Raw genomic sequence first — 18,217 nt, 5'->3', positions numbered from 1 at the left:
GCAACCCCGCCAGAGAGGATGGTCTTCGTTACACCGTTGTTTCTCACCTCACCCACTCATATCTGAGAGCTGGGTGGCTTTTATTGCTACTCTTTGTCTATGGACTATAAAAGCTGACTACAAACATAAGAGACTGCTCAACACTTCCCTCGAGAATTATGGGTAGGTAAGGCAGGAGAGATGGACCTGAGAAGAAAAAAAGAAGAAAAAGAAAAAGGCCGCGTAGAAATAGCCCACCAGAAATTATTCGCTCATATGCATTCCCAAGGATGTTTAAAAAAAAAAAATTCCGGGGGGAAGGGAAAGAAAAAGAAATACATGACGGATGGATGTGGAACAGAAAGGGAGAAAATAAAGCAAAGAAGAGACAAGAGACAAGGATAAAAAGCAAAGAAATCAACCCAAAGTGACCAAGACCATTTAGTTGATCGGCCATTGATCGAGAATGAACCGTCAAAGTGAGGACCCTGGATTCGACATGATTGATATTTGGTATCGACTTAAAACAAGCTGGCCCCAGGCACCCCGAACCCCAAGCGACGCCCCATTTTAGATGTCCCGTACTCTTCCATTACCTTTTCCTGGTGTTCGGCCGCGGTTTCACTTCTTCCTGCGCGACCGGATGCAGCATCACCTTGTTCGGAAGCTGCTGGGTGTTGGCCGAGTATCCCTTGCTCCAGTCATAACTCACGGCGTAGGCAAAGATGGTGCCGGTGCGGTTGAAGGCCGTGCTAGAGATCTGTCCTCCGACGGAGGGATAGCCCTTCAGGCGATGTTTGGCGTCTTTATCCCAGAAGTGGAAGGTGCCGTCACTACCTGCCGTGCTGAAAGTACCATGGACCGGGTGGAATGAGATTGAGTTGACGGAATAGATGTTGTTGATGTCCCGCTGGTTTTGAGGAGTCTCGCGGTGACACTTGAAACTGAAGTTGGAGTTGGAATCCTTCTCCTCGACATACTGGATGGCACACCGGCCTTCAATACTGCCAACCGCGAATCCGGTTGCGTCGGCAAAGCAGCTGACTACCCGCGTCTGCCACTTCAGAGGCGACTGCATGGTTTTGTAAAATTTGGTAGGGTTGTCCAGATTGATGATGTTGATGTACCGATCGGCCGTTCCGACAACAAGCAGCTTATTTTTCACATCCATGGTGTAGACGCGCTCTTGACATTCTACCGTAGCAATGGGTTGGGGGTTTCGGATATCCCAGTACTTGATTGTTTTATCCCATGAGCCGGTGACGAGAAGGGGGCCATTTCCATTCGGGTTGGGGATCATTTGGCAGCATTTGATGGGAGCATCGTGGGCAGCCACTTGAACGGCGGTCGTGCTATTCGAAGCAAGATCGAGCATGCGAGCAGCTTTGTCGGCGCCGGCCCCTACCACTTTTGTTCCATCCTGGCGTGCGAAAAGTTCGTTAGCAATAGACCGGGAGGGCGTTGAGAGAGGGAGGAGGAAGTTCCCTGGGGCGTTTCGAAGGCTTCAGACTCACCGGTGCCCAGCAGCAGTTTAGAACGGGGGCTTCGTGATCGAAGAGCGCCTTTCCTTCACTCTGGCCTTGTTCGTTGATTTCATATATGCGGACTTTCTTGTCCCACGAGGCTACTGCGAGATGGTCGGTGGCGGGAGAGAATTGAAGGTCCGAGATGCTGTCCTCCGGAGGTAGAGCGAGAGCGACATCTTTCGATATATCACCGGTGGTGTTTGTTTGGCCTGCCGACGTCGCCGCGGCGCCGACGTTACCGAAGAGCGACATTCGAGCGAGAACTTTTTGCCTTTTTTTTTGGAGGACCCGTCCGAACCAATACGGTAGCACCGAGTAGTGCAGGCACGGGGATTAGGCCAAGGGTGATGGTCGGATTCACACTTAACTAGGCAATACTGGCCTAGTCTTATGGGGTCAATGCAAGAGGGTAGTCCCGGGCAAACAAAGGGTCGCGGGGAGGTCGATGGTCAAGAAAGAGACGACGCGCTGAACGGGTGCGCCAGCTTGACCAGGCGAGGCGGCAGTATCCTCGGGCCTTCACACCGCCCTACATTCACTGCTTGCTCCGTCTACATTCTACAGTGTATGTACCTACTCCGTAGATAAACATCCATCTCTACTCAGGTCTCGTTTACAGGGTAATTAACCGCCTTTCGATGGTCGAAGAGGTACGTAAAAGGGGGATCCCGGAAGCTTAAATAAGAATTCCTCAGAGTCCCCCGGTTTCTCCCGGATAATTGAGGGTAATGTATACATTTCCAGGCTTCCAGGGCTGATGGTCAGTGGAATAATCGTCTTCCCTGCCCCAGGTAACCCCACCAATTAAAAACCGAACAAAGACACCAAACTACATCGTAAGGAACATAAATACCATCCGATACGACCTAGCGTGAGGTGATGTCTCGGGCTCGTCATTTCCTACAAAGAAAGACAGAACTGTGTATATTTCGGTCAATCTTTATCTGCGTGCTGCGAGGTTCATGGCCGATCAACAACAGAAGGGGCCTGGATTCACGGACGAGACACCTTGTACCGCCCGAGATCATCGGTCAGCCACCAACCATACGATGATATGACCACCTTCGCTGCATCTCCTCATCCTTTGACGTATACACCTGCATGGATCGAGGAGGTAACACCACCCTCTATCGACTGGGGTTCGCACATCACACCACCCGAGTCTGCCCACCCGGACCAATGGCCGACAGAGATCATCCAATAATGAGGGGGAAGCGACAAGGTTTGGCCATGATGCCATGACTTGGATGAGGAGCTGAAACCCTCCCCGATGGAAGATCCCCAAAGAAGGGAAGGGAAGGGGGATTAATGTCGGAAGTCACTCACTAAGTAGTACTGGGGAAATCAGAACAATCAGTTGCGAGAAAATATATTCACGGATGGTCTGGCATGACGTGTCACCCACGCAGCGTCTCTCGTGGTATGATCGGCATTGTTCGGGGTGAATGAGCTAAAGTACCTTCTCTTTTTGCAGTAATCTTTGTTATGATCAAATTTTTTTTTTTCCTTCTTCTCGTCGTTCTTCTTCAATTTCTCAGTCTGACTGTCTGCTCACTCACTCCATTTCCCCCCCTCCTTCGTTGAATCCCTGCAGGAAACAAGTGAGCGATGATCCGTTGACGGGACTAAGACGTTTCGACGGGGCGAGTGGAGCGGGCGGGAATGCGGGGTGCAGCCTTGGTGGACCTCCGTCAAGAGCTCTCGACGTCAATTCACTCAATTCCTCGCGTGATCCGGTTGCCCCGGGCCTGCCTCTTTTTTGGGAGGGTTGTTTTCCTCTTCATGGTATGTACTGTATGTACGTACATAGCATGTACACAGTAGTAGGGAGACGGGATGGAGTAGACCCTAGACAGACAGTCGGTTGAGGGAAAGAATCATGAAACGGTCGACGGATTCACTACCTCCGATGCGCCAAGGTGGAGACCCACTACATCATCTGTAGATAATCGATATCGAGGTATGACCATCTGGATCCCAACTGTGATCTTTCAAAGAGCCAGCGTAGATGAAACAAGAATATCCTCGAATGGTCCGTCTAGAGGTGTAGGAACGAATGAAAGGATCAAAGGGAGGGACGAAGAATGAAGGCTTGCCAGACCCCGCAGCATTTGGCATCGTCATTCATCGTACGGTGTCCCATCAGTCCAATGGTGGTTCGTACCGGATTCCTGCTGGTCTGTCTGGAAAGTAAGGCAGGCAGGGAGGGAGGTAGCAGGTACCGAACAGCCACCCTCTGCTTGGCTGGTCAGAGCAGGTAGCCGGTACTCCTTTGTCCATTACACCGTCGGATGCATTGGATGATGGCCCGGTCTCTGGTCACCTGCCCCGATCGTTCCCCTCTTCTACTTCCCTCCTTTTCCTCTTCTTCTTCTCTTCCTTCCTCTTCTTCTTCTCTTTTCTCTTTCATCCATTCCCCTATCTTGTAGTATTCCTCCAACAGTTTGGTAGGTTCCATCCATTCCTGTAGCCTGTCATTCCCATTCCTTTTTCTTCTTCTTCTTCTTCTTCTTCTTCTTCTCCCTGCTCTTCCTCTTTACCCCCCCCCCCCTCTCTCTTTGTGTTCATGTGCTTGATCTCTCTCTCTCTCTTTCTCATTCCCACACCATATCCCAGTCTGAAGCTGTACTAATCATCTCCACCTGAGCTTTGCCTGCATCTACAGTGATCCCTATCTGAATCTCTCACCTGGTTTGAGCCATGTCTGCCGAACTCACAAAGGTCGACTCCGCCGTTGCTGGCTTGTCGATATCCCCCAAAGACGACAAGGACGCCAAAAAGACCCACAGGCGCACCTCGTCACACGCCGCCGAGGGTGTCTGGAACATCAAAGACCTAGAGGCACAGAAGATTGATTTGACGCTGCCAATCGAGACACAGAAGACCGGATGGTAGGTTTGATAGTCCACTTCTCGGTGATCTTACTTCCGTTCGTCTGCCAGAGACTGATTCCTCGCAGGAAGCTCAACACCTCACCGGCCACAATCGAGGACAGAGACATTCTCAAGCTTCAGCTCGTCAACCCACCGGTCAAGAAGATTGACCTTCACTTCCCGCTGGGTTTGGAAGTGACTGCTCGTAATATGAAGGGAGTCACGATCAAGGATGCGCTGGACGCAATCTACAAGCAATTCAAGAAGAAGGTACGTTGACACCAGACCGTTGCATGTATTCCTTTAGGTTATTGGTGAACCTGAATTGACCTGTCCTTCTAGGCCGACGACGAGCTTGACAAGCCCTACCTCGCTGGTTTCGAGTGGGACAAAGATGAGTGCTGGACACGTCTTATTGTTCACCAGACCAAGCAAGGTCCTCCCGCAGCGCCCAGTAAGAAATCCAAGAAGAAGAACAAGGAAGAGGCGTAGAGATGGACCATCGCCGGCCCGGCGAAGGCTCACCTGTTCCTTTTATCTTCGGTCATTCCCTTCTCTAATGCTCGTATGGGCAATTGTTCATTCCTCTCTTTTTTTTCTTTTCGTCTTCTCGCCTCTTGTCTTGCGGTTCGGGTCTTTTCGGGTCTGAAGGCTACTGGGGATGTAGAAGCTGGAGCTCAGATGGCGTTTGTCACTGCAATCATTCTCTCGGTTTCCCTTTTCATCTGCTGGGTCTGTCTGTTTATTATATGCCTTGGCTGGATCACTCTGTTTGCGGGGGGATCAAGAGCCAATGGTCGCCGCGTCTGTTCCTCGGATCGGGTTCACTCTCCTTACCAGCTGAACAATACGAAAGATCTTTGTAATATGATCACGATTGCAAAGAACGTAGTGATGGGGGATCGGATGACGATCGGCCGAATTAAAGATGCATCCCGACGGCCACTAAGATGCCCTAGTCGCCGCTTGGCTGGACTAGTCCGGAGTCGATATTTGGGCCGCAGGCCAAACAAATCATTATCATTATTATTTATTAAATACATGCGAAGTAACCGATGATAATGAGCTGGGCATGGGGAAACGTCCTCTAACGCACCCGGCCCGAGTCCCCCCCACCGAAGAGAACGGAAATGATCTCATCCAAGATGGTAAACACCAGGTGCGTATTGAGCCGCTGGTTGTTCAGGGTCGCGAAGATCCGGCGCGCGGCCCCTTGCGCATTGGCCCGTCCTACGACGTTGCCCGCAAGCTCTGGAACCAGCGTGGCCAGGACCAGACTGGCCTCGGTACGACTCTTTAGCCGCTCAGACGCCGTGCGCACTTTACTTTGGCGCAGCGAGCCCCCGGGCCAAAGGGCTTCTTTGACTAGGGTGAGGTATCGCAGTAAGGGTTCGTCTCGGACCAGCGACCGCGCCCCTTCACGCACCTTGCGTTCAATAGTGCCGCCCAGCAGCTGGTGTAGGACGACGACAACCGCGCGGCCTCGCAGCCAGTTGTTCCCGCGATTCAGCTCGAACGCCTCTAGAAATAGGTCGCAAATCGGCTTGATGAATGGCTCCAGCTCCCGATCTTCAAACGCATTTAGCTCTGCTTCTGCCTCCGCCGTCGTCACAGCATCTTCGGTGGCGAGTCCGGACTCCGAACCAGGACCCTGATGCTGCGTGGTCGCGGCGGAAATGAGGTTCTGCCCGGCTGTCGAAAGCTGATCCAACACGCCGAAATTACCCAGAAAGTCATCCATCCCATCTGCAACCGAAGTGTATATCCGAGTCACCAAGTCCTTGGTCTCTCCCTCACGAGGATTCTCGTCGCGGGGAATGATGGCTCGCTGGGATAGAAACGCACGCAGATCCCGGCTGCGGCATACTTCCGGTAATAAAAGTAGTTTTTGTAGATAGGCTTCAAGGGCAAGCCGCCGCTTCTGTAGGAATTCCTTTTGTAGTTTCATGACCATACGGCGCCGAGGAAACTCAAGGTTGCGAACCGACGGGTACCTCATGCGTAGCTTGTGGTGTAGCTCGTGGAATTCGCTGTATCGACGGGCAACAGCCCAGGAGGCCGCGGGCATCTGTTCGCCGGCATTTCTTTGTACCTCTACCACATCTGGAGCAAGTGTTAGCTGATCGCCCGGATGGGAGTAAAATAGGGGAAAGCATACACATGGCAAATTCTCGGCCGTCCTCTTCCTTGCCCACGACGATGGACTTGATTCGAACGGCCGACCGACCATACAGGCTGTTGTCACTTTCTTGGATGATGTACTGTTGTCGTTGCATCTCCTTACGTTGCATTTCACGCCGAATGCTAGCCTTGGATTTCCGGAGAATCCTCAGTTCTGCCGTATTGTTGGTGAGCTCAGCCTTCCGGGTCAGAGCATCGACCACTGATTCTTGTGATCCTAGTTTCTCGATATCTGCAGTGAGCGCTTCAACCGCTTCGGTTAGCCCAAGGTCGCCCGGAGCAGCCTTAAGGACCTCGTCGGCTGGATCCTTGTCGTCTGGCCCCACCGGTTCTTCGTATTCATCCTCGATGAACTTCTGCTGGTCGGGGAAGAGATCATCGGCAAAAACCCCCAGACGTGAAGACTGGTCTACAAGCCCTAGCGAGGCAATGCTGGGCTTCGCCTTGTCATCGGCTCGAAACTCTGCTCGCGCCGATTCTAGCGAGCTCCGGGGAGATTTGGAAGCTGGATCGCTCGAAGATCTAGATGGAGGTAAATCGGCGCCTTTGAGATCCTCCAGCTTGCTATTCTTTGGCTCGCTGGTGATGATTTCATTCAGTGCAGCTTCCATGGTTTCAATCACCTGATTTTGGTTCGTTTCGTTCTCGCCGTTTTGCGAGTCCCGGCCTAGACTGTTAGTTGACATGGCAAGAGGATCCGTGTCGTAATCATCATCAAACAGTGGAGCCGATCGCTCCGAGTCGAAGGATCGCCGTGGAGGCTCGTCATCGTCAAATAACTTGCCCATGCTTCGAACATCGCTTGAGGAAACCGCTGCCCTCCGAAGGTCTTTTGGTCTGATGCTTGGATGTGATGCCGTGCGACCCATTAGAGGTAGAGGCCGCCTTTCGAGCGCTTCCGTTGTGGAAGGGGAATCTTGCTGAGGCACTGGTGAGGTATGAGACCGCGGATGCGAGGTCTCGTCGGAAGCAAGATACTTATAGTATAGATCAGAATGCTTGAATTTAGGATAATAGGTGTTCTGGAGCTCATCCAGTACAGCAGACTGGGTAGTCAAAACCACCGTTCTAGCTCTACGGTACTGCTCAGGAGTTGCCCGCTTGCCCGCGTTCAGGAACGCTCTCACGGCTTGACGTGATTCCTGGGTCACATGAAGCTCGCTCTTCGAGAGATATGTTTCACTTATCAACGCTATATCATTTCGGTCTGCCGTTGTCCAATGGGTCGAGCCTGGAGAGTTTTCGTCGCCAAAATCATCTTCAAGCGGATTGCGGAACCCGTCAACAACAATCCAAAATTGTACCAAAGACATGAGCTTTTGACGATCCATGAACTCCATGAAGTATGAGAGGCCGGCAGCATCGTGCATCACGTCCACCAACGAAGTCTCATGGGACGCGGAACTTTTGCGGAGGTGCGACGTTGCCACGGAGGCCTGCGAGACCGCGCCACCACCACTGGTCGAAAGCTTGAATACTTTCTGATCCAAGACTCTCTTTCCAGTTTCCAGGCGTCGCAGATAAACCTGGTCTTGTCCGTCAATCATGGTCTCTCGTTTCAATTGGCTCGCAACGAGTGCCCTAAACCGCCTGGCATCTGAAAGACTATTGCAGCGGCGGATGGCTCGGACAAAACGCTCAAAAGCACGCTCGGAATCATTTGGGCCAAGCCGGGGAAATTGACGGGCGTTTTTGGACTTCGCAACGGGAGATGCATGCTCGTCCAAGGCCGCTCGGAGCTTACGCACCGTTTTCCGATCCTGGAGAGCAGTCCTCCCATAAGCCTCCATCAGCTGGTTCCACGTATCTGGATCCGACAGTGCTGACACCACGGGGAAAAGAACAGCGCAAGACAATAGTTCCTTGACCAAGACCGAGACGATGCGGCTTTTCAGGACAGTCTCCGGGAGCAGTTGGGGGAGTAGTGCATTTGCAATCTTCCGGAGGTATTCCTGCTCCACTAGTTTTTGGTCGGCAAGCGAGAGCGCCGCAGCGGGATGCAGGTGACCATCGCGATACTTGCTCGCAATGGCGAGGTCCAGTTCCTCCGATTCGGTAACATTTCGCGTTAGATTGCGCCCGCGCACTGACCGCTCGGCGACGTCAAACTCGTTGAGATGCGTTGTCAAGATGGGGAACACGCGGGACACAACGAGAGATACCAGGTCTTCGTCCAGGATCCGATCGCGCAGGTTGCCAACCGCAATTCTAATGACTCGGTCCACCTCGTTCACGAACACAGGGCTTGGGCTGATGCTTTTGTACCAGGAAGCGACGAAGTCTCGGACGAGAAGGGCCAGTATGTCGTCAATGGCTTCCGACACAACAAAGGACGGAGGAAAGAGAGAGGCTGACTGGTAAGTGGAGCGCCTTTGCAGGCCCTGCACCTCCTCTCTCCAGTGACGAGAAGCGACTGCAGCAACGCATGGGTTCTTGGGGCGGGTAGACCTCGCGACGCTCGGCTTCTGGACGGTCAGGAGAACGAGCGCGAACAAAATGGCCGACGCAAGGAGGATGCCTAGTCCGACGGCATACCCTAAGTACCGCAGAACAGGAATCCAACGCACAGCTAGGCCCCACGCAATAAATCCACCGGTGCCCAGCAGAACAAGATCACGACGGTTCAGGACCATTCTCCCCGGACCAGATGCACAGTCAGCGAAGGAGACAGTCCCATGACGGTTCCGAGGGAGGGGAAAACAAGAGAAGAGGACCTGCCGAAGAGGAAGGGAAGGACGCAGGAGGGAAGTACTCCGTAGGAAGTAGGAATAGGAAGTAGGAAGGAAGGGAAGTGAGAGATGTTATCGGCGCCGAGTCTCGGGCGGTGAGGTATGGAGGAAACGGTATCCGTACCAGACGCGGTATCCACCGACGTCATGTGTTTTGGCCGCTTCTCTCTTCGTCTCTCTCCACTTTCTCCTCTCCTCTCCTCCTCTCTTCTTCCCTCTTCTTCTGCTTCTCCCCCTTCCCACCTCTCCTCAACCCATTATTTTGTCCTTCAACCCTCCCCTAACTTACACACCATGGCCACCCTCACAGATTTTGTCGATTTCTCCCAACAATCCCTTCAATGTAAGTCCGCTTCTCATCCGAGACTCTCCCGGCATGTGATCCTGAACTCCGCTCTTCTCTCAGTGTGTGCGCTGTCCGTTGCTTTCAACCCCATCTTCTGGAAGTAAGTTGCTCTCTCCGTCTCTCATACTATGCACCTGGACTAATCTCGCTAACCGTGGACCGTCTCGCCGTTAGCATCGTGGCCCGTGCCGGTTGGTCCCCTTTGACTCGATTCTAGCTCACTTATTCGGAGATGTTTGTCTCTTGTGTATAAAAAGCTCATATCACAACCCTGATGCGTCATTCTGTAGAGTATCGAAACCACTACCTGGCTCGTATATTCGGCAGCCCCTACTCCGGGTGCTATTTCCTCGCCTTCACCATCTTCTCTCTGGGCATCGCTCGCGACCATGTGTATCAACTGGCCCTGGAAGACCAACCCTACTACGCCCCAGTGCACCAACCGATATTAGGCGGCGCCCTCTTCGCTATCGGTTCCGTTCTCGTCCTATCCAGTATGTATGCTTTGGGTGTCACCGGGACCTACCTCGGTGACTACTTTGGCATTCTCATGGATGCCCCCGTCACCGGCTTCCCCTTCAACGTGACCGGCTCGCCCATGTATTGGGGAAGTACCCTGAACTTCCTGGGCGTTGCTCTTTACAAGGGCAAGGTGGCGGGCATCTTCTTGACCGCCGAGGTCTTCATTCTGTATTGGTTCGCGCTCCGCTGGGAGGAGTAAGTTCTTCACTTCTATTTTCCCCTCTCTCAATCCTAGCCACCCGCCCCCCTGCAACCATGTGGCCATTTCTCTTTTCAATTTGAATCGACACGAAAAGAAACAAAGGAGAACGAAGTAACTCGCTAACCGTGACGGGGTAGTCCTTTCACCGCCGAAATCTATGCTAAGCGAGAACGCGAGCGCGCGAAGTCGAAACAAGGCGGCAAGCGCCAGTAAATCATTTGAAAATAAGCCTGCACAGGCAGCTGTTTCGATGTACGAGAATATGAGCCTCGACTTAGAAGGGGTAGCATGCCCCTTGTAAACAGTCGGGGCTCTGGACTTTCAACATCCATCACATCGACAGGGGTGGTGAGACGATAAACGTCAGTTGGGGGCCCCGTGGGCAAAGAGAGAGACGCTAAGCTGCCGAGACAAGTAGTAGAAAGGTGATATTTTCAACAAGGAAAAATCGGCTAGTGGGTACGGTGTGGATAATGGTATGTTTAACCGTTATGATGAGATCCGTGGTGAAAAAAGGAATTGAATAGAATTTGAGAGAAGGGGGGTGAAGAGAGCAGATGGGGTTTCAATGGACTAGATTATTATGATAATAATAAAAAGCAGTCGATTCGTTTTCATATTTCGTCAAGGAAAAGATTATTGTAGGGGAACTTGGCTACACCATGTTAAAGAAGACCCCAGAAATGTCAACGGCATCGGAACACAAACACCGCCAACTCCACGCTATAGATCTATGTATGAGGATGGGCGTGCATGCGTAACAAGAATGGTCATAGAACGAGATGAGAGAGGAAGGTGGGAGATGGAGGTAGAGAGAGAGAGATGGAGAGAAAGAATGAGAGAGTGTGTGAATTAGGCTCGTCGGCCTCTACCCCTTTTGTTCGATGTCCGACTCTCTTCGACCGTCTCAATTTCATCTTCGTCGGCACCCTTCTTGAGATCTTCTCCTTCAGCAAGACCCCACTTCTCGCGGTCATACCAATCTTCACCGTCGCTCATCTCTCCCACGTGGCCCTCCGCTTTACACCACTCCAAAACGTCTTCTTTCATCCGGCAGGCACGAAGGAGAGACTCCAACATGTGCTCGAACCCGCGAACCGTTTCCTCCTGTTTCTGAACATACGACCAAAGTAACCGCCGCGTATCTTCGGCCTCGTTGGGTGGCAGGCCAAAGTTTGGGTCTGGTCGGACAGAGTTCGGGGTGAGGAAAAGAGGGTGTGGTGCTGGAAGCGTACTAAGAGTGTCGGATGAAGGAGATGGGGACAGAGTGCTTGGGTCCAGCTCCTGCTGTGGGTTGCCGGCGTTGACTTGCGCCCGAGTCGTCATGCGCTGAGGTGGCCCGTGGTCAGTCTCCTCGTGCATCTCCTCATCTTGATCAGTTTCATTCCCTTGCGTATCGGCTAAGAGTCCCGGATCAGCCAGGGCGTTCTCGACGCTGGTGGCTGGCTTGTCGTTCGCATTCTCTCTCCTCGCCGTTTCAAGTGTGTGGTCGGAGTCAGTCGCCAGATCTTGTCCAGACTGCGGGTTTCCTGTACTATTTCCATTGGGTAGTGGGCCCGGAACCGCGGTCTCCGGATGTTGTGGGAGATCTCCCACGTGTGTATCAACTTCTTCCGCCTTGGGAATTTTTCCTTGTTCCACATTTTCCTTGGGGACATCACTTTGCGTCTCTCGGTTCTGGGCATCTGTCATTTCCACATCTTTGTCTGCAGCTTGTGGCTCCCCGTTCTGGTCCGGTTGTGACTGCTTTGGGACAAGTTCTGCTGAGTGCGGGTTCGATGGCTCATGATTCTGGGCATGTGATGGTGTGGAAGTCCCATTTTCCCGCGCCTGAGCTGACGGGGTGTTGTGCCCGGTGCTAGTCATTCGGGGTTCAAAAATCCACCTGTCATCTGGTGTTTCTGTTGTCCCACATGGTACCCACGATCCGTCACCTAGAAACTGCCGATGAAGATTTCTTGCGCGCCATAATAACGCACGCTCTTGCCGTAACTTGGCGTCAATGGCCTGTGTCATATTCAAAAGAGCCTTCGAGGTATAGGCATGGGATAACGAGGGGTGGATAGGTAGCTCCGACGGATGCTTCAGAGGGCACAGGAAATCTAAACGCAAGGCATACTCGTAAGTCACATTCGATTCACATTACTTTGAACCAGGAAGAAAATCACAGTGAGGGAAAGGGTTGAATAGCAAAGTTAAAAACTTACTTTCAAGCGCAATTTCAGAAAAAGGGTTTTCTTCCGCCGCAATGGCATCCGCTTCGGAATCTTCGTCATCCTCGTCAAGCTCGTCGCCCTCGGAGTCGTATCGTACAGGATTTTGTTGGAGGATGTAGCGAGTGTATCCGGCATGTTCAATTTTCTGCGCAGGTCGAAAAAGAACCCACCAAGTTAGTGATTCCTTGAAACGACATCGGAGCAGACACGCGCATCAGGTAATCGTCGTGTCGACGCGAGATATCCTACCTGTTTATAGAGATCTTCCGAGTGAATATATCCTAGTGCGCCCTCACGAACATACTGTGCATTGGCTCGTAGTTTGTTGCCTCGATTGGTCGGTTCCGTAATGGGGTCATCCGGGCCCGAGTCTAGAGGAAGGAAAGTCAGGATGGTGCTAGTCAAAGGAGCGAGGGTGAGAGTATCTAGTGTAGCTTACAATTAGTCTCCTTGTGTAAAGCCCGCTTCATACCAACGATGGTATCAGCAATCAAAGCCGCCTGCGCAGCCATGGCGACCAATGAGGGCGAGGGTGTCGCACTGCGGCAGGGCGAAGACGAAAGTGAAGAAAGGGAATGAGAAAAAGGAGATGGGGTGATGGGGTAGGGAGACGTGGGCAAAATAAATGATTAGTTGATCTGAAAGAGACGATGGGCTCTGGGAATGGACGGACAGTGAGCAACGGGCACTCTCTCTTCTCTCTCCGCTTAATGGAGAGCTGCGGGCAATGCTGCGATCGCCGCTAGTCTCCTTTGGGCCGCGCGTGATAAGGGCCATGTCACGTGTCGGTCCCCGTTACCTCTACGGAAGGGCATGTACTCGATTTCATATATCATATTCTCTCGACATTCAAACGAGGCGCTAATTTCTTTGCACAAAAGCTCATCACCATGATTTCTCACGTCAAGAGAGCTAGGTCACACAAATGTTCAGAGATAGACAAAACATTCATTACCATAAACCTGACGCTCTAGTCATCTGCATCGACCCATACCAGGGTTCCTTTCTTGTCAGATCTCATCTCCTCCGTCGGAAGGACTCGCAGAGTTTTGTTAAAGTACGTGTCCACCACAAGGAGTTGAGGTTGAATCCACAATCCCCTCTTAGACGCCAACAAGTTGAACCGGACAGTATGCCGGCTCAGCGGCACTAGTTGCACAACCATTGTCTTTGGGCCGCTGAACGCAAAATACTCGCTGGCTTCCATCGTCAAGTTGAACGTGAGGAAGTGCATCGACGGATTCTCAACGGTGTAGTCTAAGTGTATGAGGCCAGAGAGGATCTTAGACGGCGTCGCCGAGGCAAGCACACGAGGTTCGCCGGCCGGGGCAACGAAACGAGGAATAGCAAGTCTCGTAGTGACACTATCTTGAGGCGATTCACAGTCATCTACTCGGCGCCACTGGACCTCCAATGCCAGATTCAGCGCTGTAGGCCGCCGATCGCCTAGTATCGCCTTCTGTATGTCCAGAACGAAATTGGATTCGCGGAGCTCTTCGGGGCGAAGTTCTGGTGTTTCGGGACTGACAGCCACCTCCAACCCTATGTCCGAAGTGGCTCCGCCAGCGATCCCGAGCAGCACTAAGGACACTTTTTCTATAATAAGAGGCTCCAGTGCAAATGAGACTAGTTTAGAATTTAGGTTCCATCGTTGCTGCAGACCCCCGGCCTTGCCCTCACTTTCACTAGCAAGTAAAGTATCCTCAACCGAATAGAAATCTGGCCATGGTTGAGAATGCAGACGAGGAAGGAACTCGTAATTTGCTTCGAACGGTCGGATGGCAGATAAACCAACCCTTAGCGATGCGAGTATAGGTGTTTGAATGTCAGATACCAGGTGGTATACGGAGGATATCTCAAGCTCATAATCCGAAGCGTCGTGGGTATCTGTGAGTAATATGGCAAGCTCCTGTCGTGACTGACTCGCCATCACGCCAATCGGCCGCTTCGCGAAATGAGCAATACCCTCAATCGGGGAGCTCCGCTCGGAGTTCTGGGCATCTGATGAGTTTTCTTCATCGAGCCATAGAATCTTGGCAGTAGATTCTGGTCGACCGAATAGTCGAATCTCGGTGGAAACATCTGCGGCCTCATCTTCTTCGTTGTGTATGCCGATCTTCAGAATAATCCTTTCGTTGGTGTAGTAATTTTCTCGGAGATTCGGGGTTGTTATCCGAATCTTCGGCGGCTTGGGCATGATTTTACATCGAGTTGTATCCCGGTCTTTGCCAATTCGTCTTCGGCTTGGGCCTTTCGCGCCATGGCGCCACCAGAAAGACTCCTGCTGGGACATATCCGTGGCCACACACGCCATATCAAACTTTTCCTCCTCGACAACAAGGGCCACGGACGCAACCCGACAGTCGCCGGCTTCTCGAGGAATACATGTCAAATCAAACACCTTGGTCTGGGAAGGCCCAAGGGTCAGATCGGCAGCACCGACGAGGGCTGTCAAGCAATTGGTAGGCGATTGCAACGACGACGAATCGCCAGATATATTCGGTTCGCGTAATGAGAGTGAGGATATCGTGCAAGCAGCTTCCGTACTGGTTTCCGTGTTGTGATCAGACTCTAGTTTAATTGGACGAAGACAGCCCTCAAAAACAACCTTAACCTCGGAAAATCGGATTGGTTTCGAAAGCTTCTGAGCGGATGATGTAATCGCAATCTGACCCCGAAGGGGTTCACCAACGTTCCCTTCAGAATTTGCGAAGACGAAGCTAGCAGTGGCTATAAATTCAAGGAACTTCTTAGCGTCAAACCATCTAGAGGCTAAATATCTCGAACCTACCACTAGATAGAATATCTTCCGCTTTAAGAACGATGGATGGCTTAGGCATCACCAATGGAAGGTCTTCGAGGCTGTGATGCAGGTCATACTGCCAGTCAAGTCTCGGTTGAAAGACTGAAGGCAATCGAACGTCAGCTATGCAAGGCGAAAGGAAGACATCACAATTGAAGTACTGCTATGCCGTGCCGGGGGGCAGCTCACCGTCATGAAGTAACTCCCAATCTACCCGGAGCACCATCTCACTATCTTGTACCTGTAAAGCACACTCTCGCAGCGCCCAGCCAAATTTTGCCATGAGTTGCCACCACCCTGAACGTCGCCAGGTAAGGGTTGACCAAAGCGGCTGAAGTAGATCAAAAGCCTCTGCCCAAGAACCCTTGCGCATATGCTCCTCTGCTATCTCCAAAGTAAGGCTTTCTGTTTTTCTGGTTTGGTTTCGTTTTGCAAACTCCTCCAGCGCGGCTTTTAGAGTACGTAGTATAAGAGATGAGTGGTCGAAGCCGGTAGAGCCTGCTTGAGGTGCCTCTAAATGAGTCTCAGGGGCGAGGTACGTGTCGTATAGATACGATTTGCTCGCAATTTGAGAAGCAGGGGACTGCCCTGGCGGGATCCGGTCCTCGTCAGGAATCTGCTCCGCCAGAGTTCGGCGATACATAGAATGTCTCGCCGATCGATACAACCAGTACCCTTCATGATGAAGTTGTTCCCAGGGGGTGTCGGCATGAGAGCTGTTCTTCTCTCGAGGCACGAAAATCGAAAAATGCTCGCGGAACTGGTCCTGAGTGATCCCGACCGAGGTGAAATAAGGGATACTGGCTTGGCGTATTAGTTCGGCCATTACCATGGACCATCTAGCCTCCCAGGCCTCCCAGCCATAATTTCTTGTTCCTTTGCCGCGTCTGTTGATGATGTCCTGAGAGTGGTCTCGGTGGCTCACCCATGACCGCACCGCGGCAGTGGTCTGCCCGGACCAGAGCAGACAGCGAATAATACGAATGGCAATGGCATCTGCTAACAGACGTGCATCATTAAACCTTGGGTTCCATCCAGCAATATTCTCAAAGACCTCCTGCCCAAACAAAGTCTCGTAGGCGCTTTCGTAGTTTCTCAGCGCGGCATCCATCTCATGCCGAAATTCAGCGAATATCCCCATCTTGAACTCGTATCGGACATTCCACCCTTGCAGCGAGAGGGTTTGGGAGGTTCCAGTTGTTGGCGGCGCCGTTGGGGGAGGTATGGTGCTCCGGTTTCGCTTTCGCCTGGCATGCTTTGACAGGTCTCGATAGTATTCTATTATCGACGGCTGAAGCATTGACAGAAGGGACCGAGAAAACTCTTGTAGCTCCAACGGGGTTGCATCTGATGGGAGAAGAAAAATAGATTTCGGATCTAGGTTGGTCGCCCTGCGAATGCTTGCTACCCGATCATCCGCGTCCCCGATATAGCCACTGTGCGGCTCTTCAGACAGCAATACCACTATGAAACGGGTTTTGTAGCCAGAAGATGACCATTCCTTCCTCAGGCCGTTGATTTCTATCTTCAACTGATTGTCGCGTAAAGAGCTCATATTATGGTCTAAACAGAAAGGGAAGAAGTTGATCACGGCGGCTGGAACCAAGTTCTGATGTTTCGTGACCCATAGCGGTGTAAGTAACCCATCTGGAAAAGTCGGAGAGCTGGGAGTCAATGGAGATATGGGAGAGTGAAGATTTAGGGACGCATGCGATATGTCAGTGCCCTGTCTAGCCGGCGGACTTGTCGGAGGGGACACAGGTGGGGGGTCAGCTTTGCGCGGGGGAAGACTGTAGGACTTTCTGGCTGTCAGTAAAGGTTTCATTTTGCTTCACGAGTTTCGGGGCATGTGAGCATCGGCAGGTTGAGCCGACCAGCAACTGGGGGGCTGCGCTTCAAAAATGACCAGTGCGAGACAATTTCTGCGGACTAACATGGACCGACATACCCGACCAACACTCTTGATCTTATATTTTATCCCGGGAGATTCGGTATCGAGGCCCTCTCGCGGTTCCCACGGAGCGGCCGACGCATCCTCACCCACGAGCACATCCCGCAATGCCGTTGCGGATGGGCCGTTCAACGGCGGGAAATCGGAGTATATTCTCACTCCCTTCTCGTGGAGAAGAGGATATTCGACCTGCTTCGGTTCCGGATCATCCTCGGCGGTTGCTTCTAATCCAGATAGCAAGATGAACGGGAGGTTGTTGACGACATAATCTTCCGGGTAGGCGTCCATTGCGGACAGAAGGTGCTTCGCGTGTTTGGATCACCGCATATCTTTTTCGAGTGACTGGTCTGCGAGAGATTCGGATAATGCCCGAGTAGCCAAGTACCGCGCGATAAATCGATTGACTAGGGTAGAAGCATATGTCGGAGCCAGATGTTGGAGATCGGCACCGAGATCTGGGTGGGAGGTGGTGAGGGACGGAAGAGGTGACGGTGACGGTTGCTGTCATTCCCGCCTGTCGAGTCCATCTCGAAACATGCCAAGCCCCGCTGCCCGAGGCACCAACCTCATCTATGGTCGTTTCAGGCACACTTGGCTCTCGGACAATTTCGTAGCATGCTGGTCATGAAGTAAATTATGTTGTGAGGTAGCCTACTGTAGGACTACTCTAGGATTGGCTGTCCTGGTGGCACATATAGGGTGCCCCGGTTTAGGTTCAGGTGAATGATCATTGCAGTCTGACCAAGAAAAATATATTTTCTTAGGTATTCTTCAATAATGATGGTAAATAATACCAAATAGATTTATGCAAATTTTTTTTTTTTTAAAAAAAATACGGAGATATCCAACTAAATTCAATTTGAACCCAAACATACACCAAGCCCTTCTA

At 51.9% G+C, this 18,217-nt stretch overlaps 5 protein-coding genes across 5 annotated transcripts; 1 reads left to right on the top strand and 4 right to left on the bottom strand.

Annotated features, from left to right (window-relative positions):
* Positions 1 to 571: 571 nt before the first annotated feature.
* On the bottom strand, positions 572 to 1,757 carry sonA (putative nuclear pore complex protein (SonA); the record flags this gene model as incomplete). Its single annotated transcript, XM_053102021.1, has 2 exons — positions 572 to 1,399; positions 1,494 to 1,757. 2 exons carry the CDS (start codon positions 1,755 to 1,757, stop codon positions 572 to 574), a joined length of 1,092 nt encoding a protein of 363 aa, XP_052954495.1.
* A 2,448-nt stretch (positions 1,758 to 4,205) lies between these two features.
* Positions 4,206 to 4,870, top strand: KD926_009388 (uncharacterized protein; the record flags this gene model as incomplete). The annotated part of the gene is made up of 3 exons (XM_053102020.1): positions 4,206 to 4,396; positions 4,465 to 4,648; positions 4,721 to 4,870. 3 exons carry the CDS (start codon positions 4,206 to 4,208, stop codon positions 4,868 to 4,870), a joined length of 525 nt encoding a protein of 174 aa, XP_052954494.1.
* Positions 4,871 to 5,465: 595 nt separating this feature from the next.
* Positions 5,466 to 9,192, bottom strand: rgsC (putative intermediate filament protein (Mdm1); the record flags this gene model as incomplete). The annotated part of the gene is made up of 2 exons (XM_053102018.1): positions 5,466 to 6,481; positions 6,537 to 9,192. The coding sequence occupies 2 exons, from the start codon at positions 9,190 to 9,192 to the stop codon at positions 5,466 to 5,468; spliced, it is 3,672 nt and encodes a 1,223-aa protein (XP_052954493.1).
* A 2,018-nt stretch (positions 9,193 to 11,210) lies between these two features.
* On the bottom strand, positions 11,211 to 13,086 carry KD926_009385 (RXT2 domain-containing protein; the record flags this gene model as incomplete). Its single annotated transcript, XM_053102017.1, has 4 exons — positions 11,211 to 12,460; positions 12,566 to 12,719; positions 12,824 to 12,945; positions 13,014 to 13,086. 4 exons carry the CDS (start codon positions 13,084 to 13,086, stop codon positions 11,211 to 11,213), a joined length of 1,599 nt encoding a protein of 532 aa, XP_052954492.1.
* A 458-nt stretch (positions 13,087 to 13,544) lies between these two features.
* On the bottom strand, positions 13,545 to 17,616 carry KD926_009384 (uncharacterized protein; the record flags this gene model as incomplete). Its single annotated transcript, XM_053102016.1, has 4 exons — positions 13,545 to 15,304; positions 15,366 to 15,479; positions 15,567 to 17,175; positions 17,326 to 17,616. 4 exons carry the CDS (start codon positions 17,614 to 17,616, stop codon positions 13,545 to 13,547), a joined length of 3,774 nt encoding a protein of 1,257 aa, XP_052954491.1.
* Between the last annotated feature and the right edge of the window lie 601 nt (positions 17,617 to 18,217).

The sequence above is a fragment of the Aspergillus affinis genome (genome assembly GCF_023601865.1).
Source record: "Aspergillus affinis strain CMG 70 chromosome Unknown NODE_67_length_188854_cov_85_389176, whole genome shotgun sequence".
Classification (NCBI taxonomy): Eukaryota; Fungi; Ascomycota; class Eurotiomycetes; order Eurotiales; family Aspergillaceae; genus Aspergillus; species Aspergillus affinis.
Note: the sequence above shows the minus strand (reverse complement) of the source record. Positions and strands in the feature narration are given on the sequence as shown.